The sequence below is a fragment of the Trichosurus vulpecula genome, chromosome 2, assembly GCF_011100635.1.
Source record: "Trichosurus vulpecula isolate mTriVul1 chromosome 2, mTriVul1.pri, whole genome shotgun sequence".
Lineage (NCBI taxonomy): Eukaryota > Metazoa > Chordata > Mammalia > Diprotodontia > Phalangeridae > Trichosurus > Trichosurus vulpecula.
In genome coordinates, this window is record NC_050574.1 from 336,111,401 (window position 1) to 336,135,915 (window position 24,515).

Sequence of the window (24,515 nt, forward strand, 5' to 3'; positions counted from 1 at the left end):
CAGGGCCACTTTATTTCCAATTCCAAGCAGCAGGTTCCATTAGCAAACCATGGAAGGGACACATTAGCAACTGCCACATCAGGACCCCTGAGCCAGGAGCCCAAAGTTTGGGGTTGGGGACTCACAAAGTCTTGCGATTGGGCTAAAGGAGTCCCTGGGAAAGAAGAGACAGCCTAAAGTTGGAGGAAGAGGTGGGAAGGCCAGGCAACATTAAATGATGGTTCTGTATCTGCTTACTCTACTCAGTGGCTTGAGAATCAGAGAAGACTGCCTTCTTATTTCCCTGCCTTCCTCCCGCAGGACATGCCACCCCACAAAAATCACCTCGTATCTATAACCCATCTTGTATATAACTATATATGTATATTCTGGCTCCCCTCCCCTCTCTGATACAATGTAAACCCCTTGAGGGAGTTTCACTTCTTCCTCTGTATCCTCAGTGCCTAGCACAGTACCTGGCACATAGTAGGCACTTAATAAATGCTTATTAATTTGATAGTGCAAGGCAGAGCACAGGGCAGGGGTACAAGTCCCTGGTCGGACCAGGGTGAGGCAAAGGAAAAGGGTCTAGGGGGCAAATGAGTGATTGAGACAGATTGTAGGATAATGGCAGAGAGGGTCACTAAAGGAGCTGGACGTAATTTGCTGGGAAGAGGCCAAAGTGACCATGGCAACGTCCCCGCCACCAGCCCTCATCTATCATCTCGATGTCAGTGATGGTGTCATCTGGATCAAAGGATATCTCATCACTGCCCTCTGTGGAAGAAATTGAAAGAATCCTCAGTCCCAGTTGAGAAGGGGACTTTCCTTTCCCCTCTGCTCTCCCCAACCTACTCCACAAGGAAAATGAGTCTAGCCTTCTCCCCCAAACCAAGCCTTGGGAAAGTTAATCTCAGGTACCATATAGCTGCTCACAGGCCCCAACCCCAGGGCAGTTCATCCCCACAAGTGACCCACCTCCTTGGTAATCATACAGGGCGATGGCTGAGATCCCTGTTGATTCAGCCTTAGATGCAATGCTGGCAGTTCCTACACAATAAGAAAAACAAATTGGGCATTATCAATGCTTGTCAGGCAAAAGGTATGGCTTTAGAGAGGAAAGGGTGAGGAAGGACTGGTAACTGAACCTCCCAAGGTGTTCCTAATTAATCAACAAGTATTTACTGAGGACCTGTTAACTACTGGGCATGAGGACAAAGAATGAAAGAAACCATACTTCCAATGATATATATTCTAAAGGAGAAGACATATACATATATATATATATATACATATATACATATACATACACAAAATACATATATATAATATGTATACAAATAACATATATACACACATATACAGAGATAGAGAGCATAAATATAATGCTGATAAGTACAGATATACAAAAGAGTTAAATACAAAGTAGTCTGGGAGGGAGGGTAAAGGAGAGTGCTACTGATTGAGGAGATCAGGCAGTAGTGTGCTGGTAAATGTTTAACAACCAGTTCTTGGGGCAGGGGTCTAAGCACGATCCAATTTTAAGTTTAATCTAAATATTAGCATCTTCTTAAGTCTAGATAATCAGCAAAGCAATATAAGCCAAGCTCTGATTTCTAGTATTTGCTGATTTCCAAGGTGTGAATGCTTACACTGAAAATTTAAGAAGAGCCAACTCCTGGATGAAGCAAGGATTCCTGCAGATGATGGTGCCTAAGCTATCTACATCTCAAAGGAAGAGAGGGACTCTACAAAGTAGTAAGGGGAAGTGCATCCCAGGTTTGTGGTTCAGCCAGTGCAAAGACCTGAAGACTAGAGATGTTATGAGTGAGAAAAGATGAGGTCAGTTTGCCTGGATCACAGAGTGAGAGAAAGGAATAATGTCCAGCGAGGTAGGAAATACAGGTTGGGGTCAGGTGATATAGGGCTTTAAAAGCTAAAGAGAGGATTTTATCCTAGAAGCAAGAGGAGATCATTGGAGTTGATTAAATAGGGGAGTCATATGTTCAGACTGACACTTAAGAAAAATCATTTTGATAGTAGTGTGTGGGATCAAGGAGAGAGGTGAGAGACCAGAGGCAGGGAGACCCATTAGAAGGTTGTTGGAATTACTGAGGTGAGGTGGTGAGTGCCTGAACTGAGGTGGTAGCTGAGAGAGCACAAAGAAGGGAAAGATGTGAGATGTGTTGTGGAGGGAGAAATCCCAGGCTCCCAAACTCACCAGCGGCATGGGGAGGGTCCAGGACATCCTCGTAGTCACCTTCTGCCTCTTCCTCACCCCGTTGCTCTACATCCTCATACTCATTCTCTTGATCTTCACCTAAGTCTGATTTTTCCAAGTCCATCACATCCTCATAGTCATTCTCAGGCTCCAGCTCGGGTTGGGGCTCCGGCTCTGGCGTTGGTTGATAGTTTGGCTCCTCCAGGGTCTGGAACCTATCAGGAGTCCTGGGGGGCAGAGCTGGGGGCTTCTCATTATCTGGGCACTCATTGTCCTGAGAGAAAAAAAATGCAGAGAAAGCTCCTGCCCTGCACCTCAGAGATCAGAATAAACTTAACCCACAGCTCTACCATTTTCCCCCATAATCCTAAAATTGTCTTTCCCTGCTAATCCAACCCCTCATTCCCAACTATGTGTATATCCACCCGGAGCAGACTTAGAGAAGTGGGATGGGGGAGAGGGGAGAAGAGGAAACTTATTCAGCCTCTAGAGATAAATCAGGGATTATAAACAATTGTGCTGAGGAAAAGAGCTGCTAATACTACCAATAAAAACAAGACTCCACTCACCTCTGGGGGAGCCCTCTTTGAGAGCAGGGTTGGCACTGGAGGAAGCTCTTTGTGTGTTGCTGTGGGTGCTATCTTGGGTGGCAGGCAGCTCTCTGCCTGAGACGTTTCCTGAGGAGCATAGAGAATTATTCTGGTTTATTTGCTCTCCCACCCAAATTCATGCCTTGAGCTTTTTGTCTCCATCTCCTCACCTGGAATGTCCTCTTCCTCTTTTCTTTCTCCCCTTTTCAAAGATCCAGCTCAAATCCTGTCTTCCCTGATGATGCCAGCCCCAGTGATTTGGGAACTGAAATAGTATTTAATAGCTAGAGAATTTGACAAGCAGTACAATAGAAACGGTACAGACTCAGGTGCTGGGTTCAAATCTTGTTTTTGATATTTACTACCTGTGTGACTTTAAACAAGCCACCTAACTTTCCTGTACCTTGGTGTGTGTGTGTGTGTGTGTGTGTGTGTGTGTGTGTGTGTTTCATCCGTAAAATGAGAAGTTCAGACTAGTTAGGTTCTGAGGTCTCCTCCAGCTCAACATTTATGGTCCTATGATACACTTAATTATGAAGAGCCTCTTCTATTGCTATCTGCCAGGGGTTCTCCTGAGTTCAAATCCAGCTTCAGACACTTACTAGCTACGTGACCCTGGGCAAGTCACTTAACCTCTGTTTGCCTCAGTTTATTAATCTGTAAAATGGGAATGATAATAGCCCCTCCCTCCCAGGATTGTTGTGAGCATCAGATGAGACAAAAATTGTAGAGCTTAGCACAGTGTTGGGCACACAGTAAGCACTATGGAAATGTGAGCTGTTGTTATTATTAATACTGTACTGTCATTTATACCTTGAATTGTTATTTAACTTTTATGGGTCTAAAGAGGGATGAACCTGGAGTCAGAATTCAAGTCCTGCATCAGACACTTACCAGCTGTGTAAACCCAAATCAGTGAAGCTCAGTTTGCCTCAATTTACTCAACCGTTAAATGGAGAAAGTAATAGCACCTACCTCCCAGGTTGTTGTGGTAATCAAACAAAATAATGTAAGTAAAGCGCTTTGCAAATCCCAAAGTGCTACATAAATGCTATCTATTATCTCTTCATCTAAACTATAAACTCTTTGAGGGCATGAACCTTCCCTGTTCACCTGTGCCTTGTAGATAATAGGTGCAGTGGATAGAGTACCAGGCCTGGAGTCCAGAACACCGGGGTTAAAATCTGGCCTCAGACATTTACCAGATGTGTGACTGTGGGCAAGTCACCTAACTCTGTTTGCCTCAGTTTCCTCATCTGTAAAATGATCTGGAGAAGGAAATGGCAAACCACTCCAGAATCTTTGCTAAGAAAACCCCAAAGAGTCAGACATGACTGAAAAATGACTAAACGACAACAAATATTTTATTCCAGTGTGCCCTGGGTAAGGAGATCTAGATGCTGGGAAAGCTTACCTCCGAGGGGATTCTCTTGGGGACTGGAGTAGGCACTGCAGGCTTCCTGGACACCAACTTTCGTTCCTGTGGTTTCTCTTCTGCCTGCTTCCTGTTCTCTTCTGCCATGGATTCAAATTTTGCCTTCAGTCCACGGGCCCCACTGGAAGCTATCAAAAAGGGCAAGTGGCGTTAGGGGTGAAAGAAAGTCAGAATGGGGAAATACCAAGGGATGGTGACCAACGAGATAGATAGAATGGAAAGGATGAAGAGGAGTCTGCCAACTGGAAGTGGATTCAAAAGGAGAATGTAAAGGTGTGGACCCCAAGACCTTCTCCTTAGAGCCACAAGGAGCCCTAAACGTGTGCCCCCTTCCAGTCTCTCTGCAAACCTTAAAGTTCCATCCATCCTTTTCTTGCCCAGACCTCTTTCCTCTCTCCCCCAAATCCCTTTTCTCAGTCGCTCTAAAGCTCCTATCCCTCATTGTCCCCACTCTTCAAATCATCATGCCTCACTGGCACCCTCCTAAGCTACAATTCCATCCTTGTCTTGCCAGTCAAATCCCCTTCCCTTCCAGTTCACTCTTCCCTGGCCCCATTCTTTCCATCTCTCACCTCCTCCTGCAAATCTCTTTCAATATCATCGATCTGGCTAGCCCAGTGAGAAGAAACCAGGGGCTGGGAGGTGATAATAATAAAATCTGAGACAGAATGTACTTCTAGGCTAACCTTCCTAACCCAAATAGGAATCAGTCCTATAATATCTTTCAATTCAATTCAACATTTATAAAAATTAAACATTTACAAATTAAACACAAATATTTATAAAGTGGCTAGTACGCACAAGACAGTTAGGTGGTACAGTGCACAGAATTCAGGAACCGGAGTCAGGAAGACTTGAGCTCAAATCTAGCTCAGAAAGTCACTTAATTTCTGTCCACCTCCACTTCCTTCTCTGTATAATGGGGCTAATAATAAATAGCACCTACCTCCCGGGTTGTTGGGAGGATAAAATGAGACAATATTGGTAAAACTCTTTGCTAAATTTAAAGTGCCGTTATTGCTATTATTCTACAAAGATTGAATATTAAATATTATTATATAATATAATACAAATACAATAATACTGTATAGTAATGTACATAATATCATATATAATTTAAATACTATAACACTTACATTGTCATACAAATATAAAATATTTAATTTTATAAGATTTATTTAAAGATATTTTGTTTATTTAAATTAATTACTTATTAGAATTTTAAGTTATTAAAATATTAAATATTATTATACAAAGATTAAGAGCGAAATAGTACCTGACTCTACTTAAAGACTTGAAGTGATGGGGAGCTCCTTCTTTTATTTTTGGACAATGATATTAGAACATTCTTTCTTATGCACAATTGAAATTGGATTCTCTGTACCTTCTACCTATTAGTCTTAGTTCTGTCTACTAGAATAAAGGGTAACAAATATAATCTCTCTTCCAAATGAAGGGTGAGGCTACCTAACCTGATTTGGATGGGAGGTTAAGGGTGAGCAGGGGGTGGAAAAGTTGCTAGATCCGTGGGGCAAAGGCGAGGAGGAGGTTGAAAGGATATTCCATTGGGTGTGGAGGAAGAACTTAGTTCTAAAACTCACCAGCTTCTATGGGTGTGGTCTTCGTATAAGCTGTAGTTGGAGCTTCCATCTCACTGAAGCTGGCTGCACTCTGTGGGAGGAAAAGGGGGAAGGGAAGAAGAGCTGCCCCAGGAGGCATGTGGTCCAAAGCTGGGAACATTTAGGACCTTCTCAGGTGAAATCCCTGGATGGATGAAGTTCCAAAGGTGGGGCAGGGCAGATGCCCCAAATTTCCAGAGAAGTGTGGTGCAGTTCTGAACTGCTGGACACTCCTGACCTCAGCCCTAGCTAGCGCGCGCACACATACATACCCACACACATTCTCTCTCTCTCTCTCTCTCTCTCTCTCTCTCTCTCTCTCTCTCTCTCTCTCTCTCTCCCTCCCTCCCTTCCTCTCCAAATCTCACATCTTTAAAGAGAAGCAACCTCAAATTAAGTGAAAGACACTAGTAGGTGGTAAGGAGGAGGAGATCAATAGAATCATCTGAGCTGAGGTGAGGGAGGATGTTCATAGGGTTGGAGATTGCAGAAATGATGGGAGACTGGGGTTATTTTAGACAACGCAAAGTAACAAATCATAGTGTGAGTGTGATATAATCTTCCCCCACCTTTCCCTGGGTGTTGTCTCCCTCACTCCTCCAAGCCCACTGTCCCAACCCCAGTCAAAACCAGGGCTTCTGACCAACCCACCAGAGCCCGGAGTCAAGGAGTAAAAAAAAGGATCAAAAAGGAGTCCAGGTGTGGAGATCTTGAGCCTTCACTGAGCATAGGGTGATAGACACAGAAGTGCAACCATCAACACTTTCCCCTGTCCCCTCTCCATAGCATTATCCCTGTCATCATAGTTTGGAGGGAACCCCCTCAATACAAGGAGTATCTTACCTTGTCCACTCGGTCCTTCTGTACCCCATATTGACCACCAAAGCCTTTGGCATAATCTGCAGAAAAAAAGGAGTCCAGGAGTCAGACCCAAGAGACAAAGCAGAAGAATGGGGAGGAGAAGTGGAGAGAGAGGGAGAAATATGAAGAACAGTAAGAGATAGATAGGGCATGACCATCAGAGGCTTAGGACTAGAGAGAAGGCATGGGTGAAGAGATTGGAACATGGATTGGGAAAAGGAAATGGGGGCCAAAGAAAGTTAGATGGGGACAGGAAGAAAGAGATAAAGGATAAGAACAGAGGTGAGGATAGGAAAGGGCACACATCCCTGGACCTGGCCCACCCTGCCTACTCCCGCCTTCCGCAGCAGCAGCTTCTCAGTGTCTCCCTCATGGAACCACTATAATGGACTCCTCCAAATGAGGCCTGGTGGACCAGTATTTCCCTTCTTGCTTAATTGTATTTGTCTTACTGCCTTTGTTTTGATTTGTTTGGGGAAGGGGAAAGGAGTGGTTTAGACCTTTGATTTTATGACTATAGGGTACTCTCCATGTAATCATTCTCTTCACTGATGCCAATCAGTAACTTGTCTGAACTTTATAGCCTTAGAGGTAAATCTGGGGCAATGAGAAGTTAATTGTCTTAATTACTTCTATCATTCCCCTGAGAGGCAGAGGTAGTATGATACAGTGGATAGACAATTCATCTGTAGTCAAGAAGACTACACAGAAGTCCCACTTCTGATACGCACTGATAGTGTGTCTCTGAGAAAATCATTTAACCTCTTAGTATCCAAGGCAACTCTCTTAATACTATAATTTTCAGTGTTGCCTATAGGCATTGGTAGAGAGGGTTTTCAGTTAACTGGGAGAAAAAAAATCTTTGCAAGTTTCTCTGATAAAAGTCTAATGTGTAGGATATATAAGGAAGTGATTCAAATATATATGAATGACAGGTATTCCCAATAGCTAAATGGTCAAGAGATAAGAATACAAAGTTCTCAAAGAAAGCAGTCCAAGCTATCAACAACCATATGAAAAAAGATGTCAAATCATTAATAATTAGCTAAATGGAAATTAAAACAACTCTTAAACTCAATCTATCAGATTGGCAAAGATGATAAAAAGAAAAATGACAATTGATGGAAGAGAAGTGGGAAGAGGGCACACTGGTACATTATTGGTGGGGCTGTGAATAGGTCCAGTCATTCTGTAATATAGTTTGGAATTATGCCCCATTCAACTGCCTCACTTGTAATTTGCTGCAAAGCATTCTTTCCACCCTCTTCTTCGTCTGCCTTTTCCTTGTGTTTTTCTTGACTCTTTTTTCTGAACACATGGTACGGAAACTATTCTAATTATTATCTCTCCCCAGCCCATCCACAAGGTTCTGAAATCTAGAGATAAGTCACAACACAGTAACAGTCATGGGCTTACATAGTAAGCTTCTTGAGGGAAGGAATAGGTTCATTCATTTTTCTATCCCCAAAGCCTAGTACAGTTGCTGGTAGGGTACAGGCATCTGATGCAGTGAAGCCATCAGTGGTATAGACACCTGAAAGCTAAGATGGGAAAGGGGAAGGCACATTGGGGTAGGAAGGGGTGTGGGACATACGGGGAAGGGTTCTTGCCTTTCTGAGATGTGTGTTTCTCCACTTCTCCTTTGTAATCAAACCCGACTGCTGACTGGGGAGGAATGAGAGAGACATGATCAAAGCATCATCTGCCACACACACACACACACACACACACACACACACACATTCTCTCCCTCCCATCTTCTGGTCTTACTCCTTGCCAAGCGTTAGATTACACTGTGAGGGGTTCAAGCATGGGGGAGGTTTAGGATGGTTTTTGTGGACATACTCCCTCACATCACCAGACTCAAGTTCTTACAAGGTCATCATCATGGAGTGGTGTGTGGGTACTCTATCCACATCTCGAATTCCTTAATCTGTCATCCAAGGCCCCCCATCATCTGGTTCTATCATCCTTTCCAACCTTATTTCATACAACTCCCTTTCACACACTCTACACTCCCACTAAACTGAACTGTTAGCAGTTTACAAAGTTGCTTTGTCCTTTCCCATCACAATATATTTTCATACCCTGTTTCCCCAAGCCCTGAACAGACTTCCTTCTCTCTTCCTATAGATATTCTTCTTCTGTCTCCAGGTCCACTTGATACAACATCTCCTCCATGGAGCCTTCCCTGTTTCCCACCAGCTAGAAGTAATTCCTCATTCTTGAAATCTCTTGGAACCCTTAGTGTGAACTCTCGTGCACTTAATTATATTCTAACTTGTAGTGTAGCTATTTGTGCCAATCTTATTCTCCCTGGTAACTTGTAAAGTCCTTGGGACCAGACTTTTTTATCCACTTATCTCAAGTGCTTTGCATGGAATATGAAATTAATAAATATTTGTTGAACTGATTTGATCAGAATTGACTCAATGCAGTGCCTGCCCTTTCTGACTTTGAGGTTCTCATTGTCCAAAATGTTTTTTGACTTCTTCCCCTTGTTAGTTGCCAGTGGAAATATTAATAATTTCTTTGAGGATCTCCCTGGGATGGGAGTGATAGACTGAGAGTGTTGGTGGAGAGGTTCTAGGTGAAGGCTTAGTCCATGATTGGGTAAAATTGTGGGATGTAAACTGCACTATCCCCAGCTAGCTCAATGCCTAGGGGTCCCTTAGCAAGGTCTGGCAGGAACTGCCTCAGTCAATCATAGATATTTAATGATGGCTGGCTTATGTGCATAGTTATAAGATACATGGATATGGTTCTGGATTCTTGTAATGGCAAGCAAAGTGGGATTTTTTGCTGTTTTTTCTCTTGGAGTTAAGTTTCTGTAACACTTTAAGTGCCTAATGTAATGCTAATGGAATGGAATGTTAACAGAATAGGACCTGCTTTGACCTCTGGCCCAGCTCAAAGCTGTGGTGCATCCTGAGTCACATGGAGCCTGAGTCATGTGGATCCCATTGGGGGAGGAGTTTGTCAAAAACAAGAGAAAAAGAGTGGGAAGTGAGGGTGAGGCAGAGCTGAGAGAGAGAAGCTAGTGTGAATGGGCAGAGGGAGGAATTTTCCTTGGGGAACTTGCTTGTGGTGAGGCCTAACAGAAAGAATGAGATGGAGGCAACTTCCTCTGTTGATCTGCGTTAATTTCTCAGACAGAAGCCCTTTATGTTGGTCTTTATAAGTGAATTGAGCTGAAGGGCAGAGACCTACCCACTTGAAAGAGGCTTAGCTTAAGTCCCTTTAAACAGCTGTTAAAATGAATTGAGATGATGGTGCTGGCAATGTGTGTAAATATTGTTGTAGCCCTGTGAAGCTTTGTTTTCCCAGAAACAAAAGCTGTGGGCAGGAGTCCCTAGAGCCTGCAGTCAGGCAGGAGCAGGAAGAACTTGGAGTTGAGCAGTCCCCCTGAGCTGAGAAGAGGAGCAGAAGCAGAGAGCTGCCTGGTGTGTGACCTGGGAGTGGTCAGCCCACAGAGGAGGAGCCATGGAACTTGGAAATCAACCTTGAGTTAAGATGAAAGAGGACTTTACTTGGACACTCTGCATTGACTGAGGAGATTGTAACTTACTGTGACATAGGGGCGGATGATGTTTGTATTTTCTGATACCCCTTACAGATGAGATGTTGTGCTAGGGAAGACCCTGGCCTGGAACCCCCTGCTTATGTAAACAAGTATTTTGGGGATACAATGATATATGCTGTATGATATATGCTGTGTGAGTATTCTGAGGAATGTTATAAGATATACTGAATGATATGTTTTGTTTAAGACTATGTGGCCACTTAGTAATTAAGTTGTTATGTTGCTATGAATGTTATGTTTTAGTTCATTGAATAATGTTTAGTTCTGAATAGAGAGTTCATTATACTGTGCAATTAGACCCTTAAAATTATTCACAGCAGCAGTCTTCAGGTGTGCTGCCATGATTGGCATTACAATTCTTTAAGCAACATCCTATCCATTGTCCACACAGCTGAATGATGTTTCCCATGCATAGTCCTATGTCATCTCCCTACTCGATGAACTCCAATGATTCCATCTTACCTTTGGGATTAAAAAGTAAACTACCTTGTATATCATTTAAAGCTCTTTACATCCTGCCCTGTTGCAATCTTTCCAGGCTTCCTCTATGTTACTGCCTTCTACAATCTCACCAATCTAGTCAACCAGCCCTATTTGCTTTTCCTCACACTTGGTACTGCTCAATCTCTTATCTATGTGACTTTGCCCTGGTTGTCCCCAAATCTGGATTACTCTGCCTCCAAACTTCTATCTCTTAGGATCTCTGGTTTTCTTCAAGATTTAACTGTGTTGGTAAGCAAAAAGGCCTTTGTTTTCTTTGAGTAACTCAGTGTATTTCATTGAGCCTTGCTAGGTGCTGGCCCCCAGGCCCAGAGCCTTATTAGGTGTGGAACCTATGTGGGTGCGGATTGGTGACTAGGGTGGGGCCCAAGATGGGGCTGGCTAAGGGGAGGTGTTAACTCCAGAGCCATGCCTGATTGGGTGTTAACCTAATCTATGTGGATGTGAACCTCCCAGGGTCCTAAGGGGAGGGTCCAACTCAAGAACCAATGGGGCTCTGGTCATTCAGATGACGCTTGATGATGTCAAAAACTCTATAATAGGAGAGAAGACAGCTTGAAGATCCTTTTCTGTTGGAGCTCTTTGCAGCAGCAGTGGTGGCGCGTGACTCTGGGCCAGCCCTTGTTCTGAGCTCCCGGGCTGAACCTAGATGTTGGTAACTATGAATTGTATTGGGTCTGTTGATGTTTGTAATTTGTATTTTATTCTGAAGTTCAGGGTGCTGGCTTTTTCCCCTGAACTAAGTGAATGATATTTGTATGCTAAATTAAAGTAAGCTTGTTGTGGGAGCTCTTTGCCGCAGCAGTGGTGGCACGTGACTCTGGGCCAGCCCTTGTTCTGAGCTCCCGGGATGAACCTAGATGTTGGTAACTGTGAATCTGTATTGGGTCTGTCTGTTGATATTTGTACTTTGTTTGTAATTTGCTCTGAAGTTCAGGGTGCTGGCCTTTTCCCCTGAACTAAGTGAATGATATTTGTGTGCTAAATTAAAGTAAGCTTGTCAATCCCTTTAACCTTGCTTTCCTTATTAAGGCAGATCAAAAGAACCTGTGCTTTCCTGGTGTGCCGGCAGCTTTCTGGGTGCTGGCTGTGGGTGGATCTCACACCCCCACAGAAGCTGCTAGCCGGATTGTTGAAACATTAACTCAAATTACACTTTCCATAGGAGGCCTTTCCCAGTTTCCATATCTAATAGTGCTTTCCCTTCTAAGGTTACATTTCATCCACATGGTAAGCATCCTTATATATGCATGTTATCTCCCCTACTAGAATGTAGGACAGAGACTGTGTAGCTCAGTTTAGCCTGAATCTCACACCTTCACAGTGAGGCAACCTCACATGAAGTGAGAGGCACTGATGGGTGATAAGGAGGAAGAGGTCAGGATGGCCCAGCTGAGCTGGGGTCAAAGAGGCTATTCTCATAGCCACAGGCATAGGTGTGATGGAGACTGGGGTTAGATTAGACAACCCAAGGCAAGAGACTATGGTGTAGTGGGACACAACCTTCCCACACCTGCCGCTGGAGGTTACATCTCCCTCACTCCTCCACGTCCACTCCCCTCAAAGCCAGAACTTCTGACCAAGCTACCAGAAGCCAGATACAAGGAGAGCAAATGAAGGAGCAGAAAGGGGTCCAGAACAGAGAGGGTATCCTGCCATTGGACTGAACAACTAGTGACAAACACAGGAGGCCAGTAATAAGCACTCTCTCCTGTTCTCCCTCCCTAGCACCATCTCCAACAACACTCTTGATATAATTAAGGGGAAATGCCCTCAGAGTACGGGGGTGTCTTACCTTGTCTACTCGGTCCTTTTGTACACCATATTGACCACCAAAGCCTTTAGCATAATCTGAAGAACAGAAAGGTCCAGGAGTGAGATCCGCAAGACAAAACCAAAGAATGGGGAAGAGAGATGGAGAGAGAGAAAGGAATATGGAGGATAGGAAGAGACAAACAGGGCACAACCATGAGAGACTTGGGCTTAGAGAGAAGGATGTACAGATGAAGAGATGAGATTGGGAGAAAGAAATGGGGGCCAAAAAACCGGTCAGATGGGGATAGGCAGAAAGATACAGAGAGTTAAGTATAGGGAGGAGAGCTCCTCCCTGGCCCTGGCCCAGGCCCACCCTGCTCACCCCCACCACAAGAAGCCTCCCCAGTGTGCTGTTGCACACTGCTGTCTCAGAGTCTTCCCTATGATGTCAATGTAGTAAACTCCCCTCAAGTGGGGGCTGGTGGCCCAACATCACCTCTCCACTCAGCTGTATTTTTCTTGATATTTTTGTTGGGGGCAGGGTACAGTTCAGATATTGGATTACATGAATGTTGGATACTCTCAGTAACCTACCTAAGGTAGTAAGAAACTCTCTCCACTGATACAAATCAGCAATTGGTAGGAGCAATGAAAGGTTAATTGCCTTAACTGTTTTTATTATTTCCATGAGAGGCAAAAGCAGTGAGGTATAAGGGGACAGAGAATCTAGCTAGAGTCAGGAAGACTTTGGTTCCAGTCCTACTCCAGACACATACTGGCTTTCCCACCCTGAGTAGGCAGGTAGGTGGTGGCCCAGTGAATAGTGTTGGACTTGGAGTCAGGAAGACCTGAGTTCAAATCCTTACTCAAATGCTTGCTGCCTGTCTGACCCTAGGCAAGTCATTTAACCTTTCTCGGCCTCAGTTTCCTCATTTCTAAAATGGGGATAATAATAGCACCTGCCTCACCGTTGTTGTGAAGATCAAATGAGATAACTTATACAAAGCACTTTGCAAACATTAAATTATGATATAAATGCTAGCTGGCTAGTATTAGCAGTGGTAGCAGCCGTAGCAGCAGTAATAGTGTTAAGTCAGTGCCCCGGGTAACTTTCTAAGCCCAGAAGTGGCAGATAACATAGTAATCTGCATTGGTAGAGGGGTTTCCTCACCACAATGGCTTTGTACCAACAAAATCACAGGTCCTGATCCTCAAAAACATTTTTTTTCACATCACAAAGTAAGAAGTGGATTTGAAATTTCTTGCTTTAAATTACTTGTGCGTTATAATTCCAGGTAGGATGGAGAGCAGAGGGAGAGAGTGAGGGAGAGGTGAGACAGAGAGTGTCAGCTTGTCATTCTGTCCCTTGCTCCCTAATCTCCTTATTCCCACTTTGTTGCTCTTCAGGACTACTCTCTCATCTGTCATCATTCCTTTCTGATTCTTTCCCTTATTTTCCCCTCCCTCCTAGGTCTTTCCCAGCCTCCCTGCCCACATCATTTCTCTTCTACTCTCCCACTCCACCCATTCCTATTAACCCTCTCACATCATACCCTCCCCTCAGCACTCCCATCTCTAACATTTCCAACATGGAAGTCCTCCTCTGCTTCTAGGATACCCACTCGGGAAGCTTTAGGAGCAGAGGGATTCTGTCCCATCTGGATCAGTCCCTCAAGTCCCAACAGTCCTCCCCAAACTCTGCTCTAGCCCACCTCCTCCTTTCAGCTCCTTGTGGCCTTTCAATGTGCCCAACTCACCTCGCTGGGACTCATGCTTTTCTGTCTCCCCCTTGTAGTCATAGCCAACAGCTGCCTTGTCCAGTTTATCCTTCTCTACCCCATAACGACCACCAAAGCCCCGGGAGTAATCTGTTGAATAAGAGGGAGATGTCAGATCTGTCAGCCCATCTCAGCCTGAGAGAGGAAAGTAGGAATGGGCCCAGGGGAAACGGAAGAGAGAATGAACTAAGGGAGTGCTTATGGGACAGAGCATTTTCCAAGTGGAGGAGGGAGTGTGGAGGACATGGCCAGTCTTCTTCTATCAGTTTGAATTCTGCTGCCTCACATCTAATTTAGTGCAAAGCATCCTTTCCACCCCTTCTTCCTCTGCCCTTTTCTTTCATTCCTTTTTCCTCTCCCCTTTTTCTGAACACATGGTGGGGAAACCATTCTAATTAATTTCTCTCCCCAGCCCCCCACAAGGTTCTGAAATCTAGAGATAAGTCACAACACAGTCATGGGCATAGTAAACTCCTTGAGGAAAGGGATGGGTTCATTTATTTTTGTATCCCCAAAGCCTATTATGGTTCATAGTAGTGTACAGGCATTTGATGCAGTGAAGCCATCAATGACATAGACACCTGAAAGCTGAGGTGGGAAGGGGGAAGACAGATTGGGGTAGAAAGAGGTGTAGGACATATGGGGAAGGGTTCTTGCCTTTCTGAGATGCGTGTTTCTCCACTTCTCCTTTGTAATCAAACCCGACTGCTGACTGGGGAGGAATGAGAGAGACATGATCAAAGCATCATCTGCCAAACACACACAAACACACAAAAATACACACACACACACACACACACACACACACACACACACATTCTCTGTCTCCCACCTTCTAGTCCTGCTCCTTGCCAAGCATTAGATTACACTGTGAGGGGTTCAAGCATGGGGGAGGTTTAGGATGGTTATTGTGGACATACACCCTCACATCACCAGACTCAAGTTCTTACAAGGTCATCATCATGGAGTGGTTTGCAGGTAATCTAATAACCCACATCTCAAATTCCTTAATCTGTGATCCAAGACCCCGCATCATCTGGTTCTATCATCCTTTCCAACTTTATTTCATACAACTCCCTTTCACACATTCTACGCTCCCACAAAACTGAACTGTTACCAGTTTACAGAGTTGCGTTGTCCTTTCCCATCAAAATATATTTTCATACCCTGCTCCCCAAGCCCTGAACAGGCTTCCTTCTCTCTTCCTAGAGATATTCTTCTGTCTCAAGGTCCACTTGACACAGCATCTCCTCCATGGAGCCTTCCCTGATTCCCACCAGCTAGAAGTAATTCCTCATTCTTGAAATCTCTTGGAACCCTTAGTGTGACCTCTCATGCACTTAATTATATTCCAGCTTCTAGTGTAGCTATTTGTGTCAATCGTATTCTCCTTGGTAGCTTCTAAAGTCTTTGAGACCAGATAGTCATTTTTTATCCACTTATCCCAAGTGCTTTGCACAAAATATGAAATTAATAAACAAATATTTGTTGAACTGATTTGATCAGAATTGACTCAATACAGTGCCTGTCTTTTCTGATTTTGAGGTTCCTTCTGTCCAAAATGTCTTTTGACTTCTTCCCTTTGTTAGTTGTCAGTGGAAATGCTAATGGGTTTCCTTGAGGAACTTCATGGGATTGAAATGATGGAGAGATTCTAGGTGAAGGCTTGGTCAATGATTGGGTAAAATTGAGGGGTATCCCCAGCTAGCTCAATGTCTAGGCATCCCTTAAAAAGGTGAAGCAGGAACTACCACAGTCAATTATAGATATTTATTAATAATGCTTAGTTTATGTGCATAGTTAGAAGATACATGGATATGGTTCTATATTCTTTAGCCAAGGTCCCATCCGTTGTCCACACAACTGAATAATGTTCATAGTCCTGACTATGTCATCTCCCGACTCAATGAACTCCAATGTTTCCCTCTTACCTTTGGGATTAGAAACCAAACTACCTTGTATACCATTTAAAGCTCTTCACAATCTGCCCCTTTCCAATCTTTCCAGCCTTCTTCTATGTTACTGCCTTCTACAATCCCACCAGTCTGGTCAACCAGCCCTACTTGCTTTTCCTCACACTTGGTACTGCTCAATTTCTTATCTATGTATCTTTGCCCTAGTTGTCCCCAAGTCTGGAGTACTCTGCCTCCAAACTTCTATCTCTTAGGATCTCTGGTTTTCTTCAAGATTTAACTCAAATTACACTTTACATAGGAGGCTTTTCCCAGTTTCCATATCTAATAGTGCTTTCCCTTCTAAGGTTACATTTCATCCACATTGTATGCATCCTTATATTTGCATATATGAGACTGTGTAGCTCAGTTCAGCCTGAATCTCACACTTTCACAGTGAGGCAACTTCACATGAAGTGAGAGGCATTGATGGGTAATAAGGAGGAAGAGGTTAGTATGGCCAGCTGATCTGGGGTCAAAGAGGCTATTCTCATAGCCACAGGCATAGGTGTGATGGAGACTGGGGTTAGATTAGACAACCCAAGGCAAGAGACTATGGTGTAGTGGGACACAACCTTCCCACACCTGCCGCTGGAGGTTACATCTCCCTCACTCCTCCATGTCCACTCCGCTCAAAGCCAGAACTTCTGACCAAGCTACCAGAAGCCAGATACAAGGAGAGCAAATGAAGGAGCAGAAAGGGGTCCAGAACAGAGAGGATATCCTGCCATTGGACTGAACAACTAGTGACAAACACAGGAGGCCAGTAATAAGCACTCTCTCCTGTTCTCCCTCCCTAGCACCATCTCCAACAACACTCTTGATATAATTAAGGGGAAATGCCCTCAGAGTATGGGGGTGTCTTACCTTGTCTACTCGGTCCTTTTGTACACCATATTGACCACCAAAGCCTTTAGCATAATCTGAAGAACAGAAAGGTCCAGGAGTGAGATCCGCAAGACAAAACCAAAGAATGGGGAAGAGAGATGGAGAGAGAGAAAGGAATATGGAGGATAGGAAGAGACAAACAGGGCACAACCATGAGAGACTTGGGCTTAGAGAGAAGGATGTACAGATGAAGAGATGAGATTGGGAGAAAGAAATGGGGGCCAAAAAACCGGTCAGATGGGGATAGGCAGAAAGATACAGAGAGTTAAGTATAGGGAGGAGAGCTCCTCCCTGGCCCTGGCCCAGGCCCACCCTGCTCACCCCCACCACAAGAAGCCTCCCCAGTGTGCTGTTGCACACTGCTGTCTCAGAGTCTTCCCTATGATGTCAATGTAGTAAACTCCCCTCAAGTGGGGGCTGGTGGCCCAACATCACCTCTCCACTCAGCTGTATTTTTCTTGATATTTTTGTTGGGAGAGCAGGGTACAGTTCAGATATTGGATTACATGAATGTTGGATACTCTCAGTAACCTACCTAAGGTAGTAAGAAACTCTCTCCACTGATACAAATCAGCAATTGGTAGGAGCAATGAAAGGTTAATTGCCTTAACTGTTTTTATTATTTCCATGAGAGGCAAAAGCAGTGAGGTATAAGGGGACAGAGAATCTAGCTAGAGTCAGGAAGACTTTGGTTCCAGTCCTACTCCAGACACATACTGGCTTTCCCACCCTGAGTAGGCAGGTAGGTGGTGGCCCAGTGAATAGTGTTGGACTTGGAGTCAGGAAGACCTGAGTTCAAATCCTTACTCAAATGCTTGCTGCCTGTCTGACCCTAGGCAAGTCATTTAACCTTTCTCGGCCTCAGTTTCCTCATTTCTAAAATGGGGATAATAATAGCACCTGCCTCACCGTTGTTGTGAAGATCAAATGAGATAACTCATACAAAGCACTTTGCAAACATTAAATTATGATATAAATGCTAGCTGGCTAGTATTAGCAGTGGTAGCAGCCGTAGCAGCAGCAATAGTATTAAGTCAGTGCCCCGGGTAACTTTCTAAGCCCAGAAGTGGCAGATAACATAGTAATCTGCATTGGTAGAGGGGTTTCCTCACCACAATGGCTTTGTACCAACAAAATCACAGGTCCTGATCCTCAAAAACATTTTTTTTCACATCACAAAGTAAGAAGTGGATTTGAAATTTCTTGCTTTAAATTACTTGTGCGTTATAATTCCAGGTAGGATGGAGAGCAGAGGGAGAGGTGAGACAGAGAGTGTCAGCTTGTCATTCTGTCCCTTGCTCCCTAATCTCCTTATTCCCACTTTGTTGCTCTTCAGGACTACTCTCTCATCTGTCATCATTCCTTTCTGATTCTTTCCCTTATTTTCCCCTCCCTCCTAGGTCTTCCCCAGCCTCCCTGCCCACATCATTTCTCTTCTACTCTCCCACTCCACCCATTCCTATTAACCCTCTCACATCATACCCTCCCCTCAGCACTCCCATCTCTAACATTTCCAACATGGAAGTCCTCCTCTGCTTCTAGGATACCCACTCGGGAAGCTTTAGGAGCAGAGGGATTCTGTCCCATCTGGATCAGCCCCTCAAGTCCCAACAGTCCTCCCCAAACTCTGCTCTAGCCCACCTCCTCCTTTCAGCTCCTTGTGGCCTTTCAATGTGCCCAACTCACCTCGCTGGGACTCATGCTTTTCTGTCTCCCCCTTGTAGTCATAGCCAACAGCTGCCTTGTCCAGTTTATCCTTCTCTACCCCATAACGACCACCAAAGCCCCGGGAGTAATCTGTTGAATAAGAGGGAGATGTCAGACCTGTCAGCTCTTCTCAGCCTGAGAGAGGAAAGTAGGAATGGGCCCAGGGGAAACGGAAGAGAGAATGAACTAACAGAGTGCTTATGGAACAGAGCATTTTCCAAGTGGAGGAGGGAGTGTGGAGGACATGGCCAGGTTTCTTTTTTTCTGTATACAATCTTTATTATTTAATATTCTTTTAGTTTTCATCATTGGTTTCCACAAGATTTTGAGTTACAAATTTTCTCTCCATTTCTATCCTCCCCCCACTCCAAGATGTCTGATTGCCTCATTCCCCAGTCAGCCCTCCCTTCTGTCACCCCACTCCTCTTCCCCCATCCCATCCCTTTTCCCTTTACTTTCTTGTAGGGCAAGATAGATTTCTATGCCCCATTGCCTGTATATCTTATTTCCCAGTTGCATGCAAAAAACAGCTTTTTTTTGAGCATCTTCTTTTAAAACTTTGAATTCCAAATTCTCTCCCCTCTTCCCTCCCCACTCACTCTCCCTAAGAAGGCAAGCAATTCAACATAGGCCACACATGTATCATTATGCAAAACACTCCCATAAACAGTCATGTTGTGAAAGACTAACTATATTTCCTTCCATCATATCCTGTCCCTCTTTATTCAATTTTCTCCCTTGACCCTGTCCCTTTTCAAAAGTGTTTGCTTTTGATTACTTCTTCCCCCATCTGCTCTCCCTTCTATCATCCCCCCTTCCCTATCCTCTTCCCCCTACTTTCCTGTGGGGTAAGATACCCAATTGAGTGTGTATGTTATTCCCTCCTCAAGTCAAATCCAATGAGAGCAAGATTCACTCATTCCCCCTCACCTGCCCCTTCTTCCCTTCCAATGAACTGCTTTTTCTTTCCACTTTTATGTGAGATAATTTACCCCATTCCATCTCTTCCTTTCCCCCTTTCTCAATATATGTCTCTCTCATCCCTTAATTTTATTTTTTTAGATATCATCCCTTCATATTGAACTCACCCTGTGCCCTCTGTCTATACATACATATATATACATATATATGTATATGTATATATGTATATATGTATGTATGTATATTCCCTTCAACTACCCTAATACTACCCAGATTTCTTCTATCAGTTTGAATTCAGCTGCCTCACATCTAATTTAGTGCAAAGCATCCTTTCCACCCTTCTTCCTCTGCCCTTTCCTTTTGTTCCTCCTGTCTCTTCCCTACTCCCAAACACATTTAGAGGAACTACCTGAATAATTTCCCTACTCCCCACCCTCAACAGTGTTTGGAAATCTAGGGACAAGTCAGGGCACAGGGCATAGAAATAGTTAGTTTTTTGAGGGCAGGAGCAATTTCACTTTTGTCTTTTTATCCCCAAAGTCTAGAAAGTCAGCATGGAAAAATGGATGGAGACCTGACCTTTGAGACAGTAAGACCTAACACATGCTGGATATCTGACCCTGGGCAAGTCACTTAATTTCTCAGTGAATTTATAACTGAAAAATGACCAACCTACACTGGTGAACAATATTCCTTATTTGAAAATTGCCTATGCCAATGAAATCACAGGTCCAGCTCCATCCCTAACCTATCCCCAAGGCCTAGCAAAGTGTCTGGCAAACAACAAGCACTTAATAAATGCTTATTGAATGATGATACAGTAAAAGCATAGATGGGCTGGACACCTGAAAGCTGAGACGAGAAGGGAGCTGGCAAGTCAGGGAAGAGTAAACCAAAAAGAAGAGGTACAGGACTGATAGGGAAGGGTCCTTGCCTTTCTGAGATGTGTGTTTCTCCACTTCTCCTTTGTAATCAAACCCGACTGCTGACTGGGAAAGAAGAAGGGAGATTTAATCAAAACATCAGCTGTTAAACACATACATTTTCTTTCTCCCACTTTCTCATTCCACTCCCTGCCAAAGATTGGGCTGCAAGAGGTTCCAAGAACAAATGAGGGTTTACTAGGGGAGAGGAGGGTTCCCTGAGCTGCAGGCACTGACCTACCCTATCTATAGACTCAAGTTTTTACAAAATCAGCATCACAGAGAAATAATGTCACACATCTCAAATTCCTTACTCTGTCATTCAAGGTCCACCCTAACCTAGTTCTAAATTCCTTTCTAGACTTATTTCATACAACTCCCTTTCATGCACCCTTCACTCCTGCCAAATTGGACTGTTCACCCTTTTATATTTCTGCACCCTATTTCCCAGGCTCAGAATGAACTTCCCTCATGTCTCTGACTACCAACATTCTTTTATTTCAAGGTCCACTTTACATTCTACCTCCATGAAGCCCTTTCTGATTCCCACCAATGATGTCTTCCAATATTTTGTGATGCTTGCTTTGCGCTCTCATACACTTGATTTATGTGCTAGGAAATTTGATTTGGCTGTATTTAGGCAAGGAGAATTATAACCCCTCAGTCATATCCCTTACACAGCAGCCAAAGTGATTTTCCTGAAGCACAGAGATATGACCATGTCATTACTCAACTTAAACTGCAATAACCTACTCTTATTTCTAGGATGAAATAAAAGTTCCTCTAGTTGGCATTTAAAGCTCACAATCTGGTCCCTTCCTATCCTTCACATGCAGGCTTATTTTACATGACTAAGCTCCATGAATTTAGCAGTACTGCCTTACTACCCTACTCATTGTCCGTCACATACAACCATCCGTCTCCCATCTCCAGGCTTTTGCTCTGGCTCTCCCCTATACCTGGGATGCTCTCTCTATTTACCTCCATCTTTTAGAATCCCTAGCTTCCTTCTAGGTCAGCTCAAACACCAGCCTCTTCCAGCCTCCCTATGTACCTTCCACCCTATGGCCACCTTCCATCTACTCTGTACATACCTTTGTATATACCTAGTTTTGTAGCTGTTGTCTCCCTCATTAGAATGTAAGCTCCTTAAAGGCAGGGATATGTTAGTTTTATTCTTTCTCTCCTCAGCACTTGGCACAGTGATAAGATGGCACATAATAGTGCTTAATAAATGATTTCTGTATCTATTGAACCATTATCCTCAGGTGCCTCCTGGAACTTCCTCCCTCTCCCCTCACCTGCATACTCAGGATCCTTTTCCAGATCTAGACCGTATGGTTCAGTAGTTAGACAGAGGTCCCTGTATCCAATCATGTGTTTTATGTGCCTCCTAGGGAAGCAAAGGGGGTCCCTTACCTTGTCTGCCCGGTCTCTCTCAACTCCATATTTGCCCCCAAACCCTTTAGCAGCATCTGTCTGAGATGAGTGCTTCTCCACATTGGCAACATACTCATGGCCCAGCGCACTCTGCAAAGGCCAAGAAGAGAGTCAGGATCAACATAAACAGGGACAGAAACAAATAGGAAGATATAGGGCAAGGAACAGACAGGCAGAGACAGGACTGGCAAAAATGAAATGTAGAAACATGCACCAAAATTCCTGCCTGTGTCAGACTCATGCTCCATGTAGGAAAGAGTGGAGGGGAAGCCTCTCTTGCAGGAGGATCCCATTGCTTTGGGTGCATCCCTTTTTCTTGCTTGATCTAATCCTTCCTCACCCCTCGACCTTTCCTGGAATACCCCCCTAACCCTATTGCCTGTAAACAACCTTGCTTCGTTCTTGTAAAGATGGAACCTCACTGACCAATCCCTAGCGTCTCCCATCTTGTGACACCTGAGCAAGAAATTGGCCCTTGCAATAAAGCTCATGGCCCTTGGTTACCTCTTCAAGTTTCTCTGGTGTGGAGAGGATGGAGGACCCAGGAGTTTCCTCCTCCCAATCTAATAGAAGGAGTGACTGACAGCTTTCAAAATCAGGTCCAGGGAAGCCACTTTGCAAGGTCATCGATGACTCCCCTCCCTCCTGTGCAGACTTGAAGATCAGCATACATTTCACGTAGCATCACTTCCCTGCCCTGGTTTGGAGGTGTCAGGATACCGTCCTAATCACTGACACTAATGTGTGAGGATTGAGATTACCCTGGCTGTCTCCTTTCCTTGCTGTCCTGCCCCTAGGTGTCCCAAGCCACCCTTCATGAGAATTAAACGGACAATAGATTTATCTATTTACCATCTGAAGAGGTGGCAGGGTGGTATTAGTGGAGAATCAGGAAGACCTGAGTGTTGGAGTCCCACCTCTGCATAGACTGTGTGACCTTGGTCCAGTCACTTCTCAGCCTCCAGACAACTCTCTGATAATAGCTAGCCTTTACATCTCACCTAAAGATCTGAAAAAGCACTTTGCATGTGATAACTTATTTGATCCTCACAACAACCCTGGGAGGTAGGTGTCATTATCATTATTCCCATTTTTCAGATGAGAAAACTGAGACTGAAAGGTAAAGCAACTTGCCCAAGATCACATGACTACTAAGTATCTAAGTTAGGATTTGAACTCAGGTCTTCCTGAGTTCAGGTCTGACCATCTCTGCACTAGCTGCTCAGAGCAACCCAAGACCATAAATGGAAGAGAATATCAGTTTGTGTTGATTGAGGGAGTTCCTTATCGGGAATTCCTTATACCCTATCTTATCAGGAATACCCTTATACCCTATATTAGGAATATACCTTATACTTATGAAAATCACAGATCTAGCTTGAAGAAAGAACCTATTGCTTGGTGTGATTTGTTTTTTATTTCTTTTTTATTTTTAGTTTACAACACTCAGTTCCACAAGCTTTCGAGTTCCCAATTTTCTCTCCCTCCCTCTCCTCTCCTCCCCCTACCCCTCCAAGATGGCATGTAATCTGATACAGGTTCTTCATATTTGGTGTGATTTTTTTGTGAAAGCTCTCTTTAAATCACAAAGAAGGAATGATAAAAGCAATGAAGGACATTGTCCTCAGAAGTGAGGAATACAAATGTGATTTGGAAACTCATTTTTGTATGATTATGAATTAATTGCCCACGATCCTTCTATAGAGTAGACTGAAACAGACAGAGAGGGCAAAGACTGAATGGGCAGACTGTTACTTAAACCAGAGGGGAGGCAAACACTGACCTGTGCTACGTGTGCCATATAATAGGTAGTAGATATAGAGCAGGGCATCTTTTTTCACATTATAGACTCCTTTGGCAGTCAGGTGAGAGTCCTGCAGACCCCTTCTCAGAGTCATGTTTTGTAACCTTATTCATAATCAGAGGAAATGCTAAATTTCTAGTATGCTGAATGGATACAGAGCGCTGGATTCGCAGTTAGGAAGACCTGAGTTCAAGACCTGCCTCCAATGCTTATGTGACCCTGAGCAAGTCCTTCGACCTTTCTCAGACTCAGTTTCCTCATTTGTAAAATGGAGATAATAGTAACACATACCTTACAGGGTTGTTGTGAAGATTAAATGAGACTATATCCGTAAAGTGCTTTGTGAACATTAGAACACCATGTAGATGCCAACTAATTTGTGCTGCGGGTCCCTTTGGCAGTCTAGGGTGAAAGCCTCTCACAATAATGTTTTTAAGTGGGTAAAATAAAAACGTAAATTACAAAGTTATCAGAATACTTTAAAGAAACCAGTTCACAGATCCGAAGTTAAGAACCCCTGAGTTAGAGGCTAGTGAAAATAAGATGCAATTTTCCCCA

General features: G+C 43.9%; 1 protein-coding gene across 2 annotated transcripts in view; it reads right to left on the minus strand.

Moving 5' to 3' along the window:
- HCLS1 (hematopoietic cell-specific Lyn substrate 1) overlaps positions 1-24,515 on the minus strand; it is a 52,286-nt gene continuing 27,771 nt past the window's right edge. For both annotated transcript variants that reach the window (XM_036746799.1, XM_036746800.1), the window contains exons 5-19: positions 22,133-22,243; positions 20,725-20,779; positions 18,849-18,959; positions 17,142-17,197; positions 14,980-15,034; positions 14,302-14,412; positions 12,585-12,640; positions 8,316-8,370; positions 6,688-6,743; positions 5,827-5,896; positions 4,205-4,353; positions 2,770-2,877; positions 2,201-2,474; positions 958-1,029; positions 1-756 (exon numbers count right to left, since the gene is read on the minus strand). In XM_036746799.1, coding sequence (XP_036602694.1) covers positions 623-756; positions 958-1,029; positions 2,201-2,474; positions 2,770-2,877; positions 4,205-4,353; positions 5,827-5,896; positions 6,688-6,743; positions 8,316-8,370; positions 12,585-12,640; positions 14,302-14,412; positions 14,980-15,034; positions 17,142-17,197; positions 18,849-18,959; positions 20,725-20,779; positions 22,133-22,243 — 1,473 coding nt within the window. In that variant the 3' untranslated portion in view covers positions 1-622. The remainder of the gene's footprint in view (positions 757-957; positions 1,030-2,200; positions 2,475-2,769; positions 2,878-4,204; positions 4,354-5,826; positions 5,897-6,687; positions 6,744-8,315; positions 8,371-12,584; positions 12,641-14,301; positions 14,413-14,979; positions 15,035-17,141; positions 17,198-18,848; positions 18,960-20,724; positions 20,780-22,132; positions 22,244-24,515) is intronic.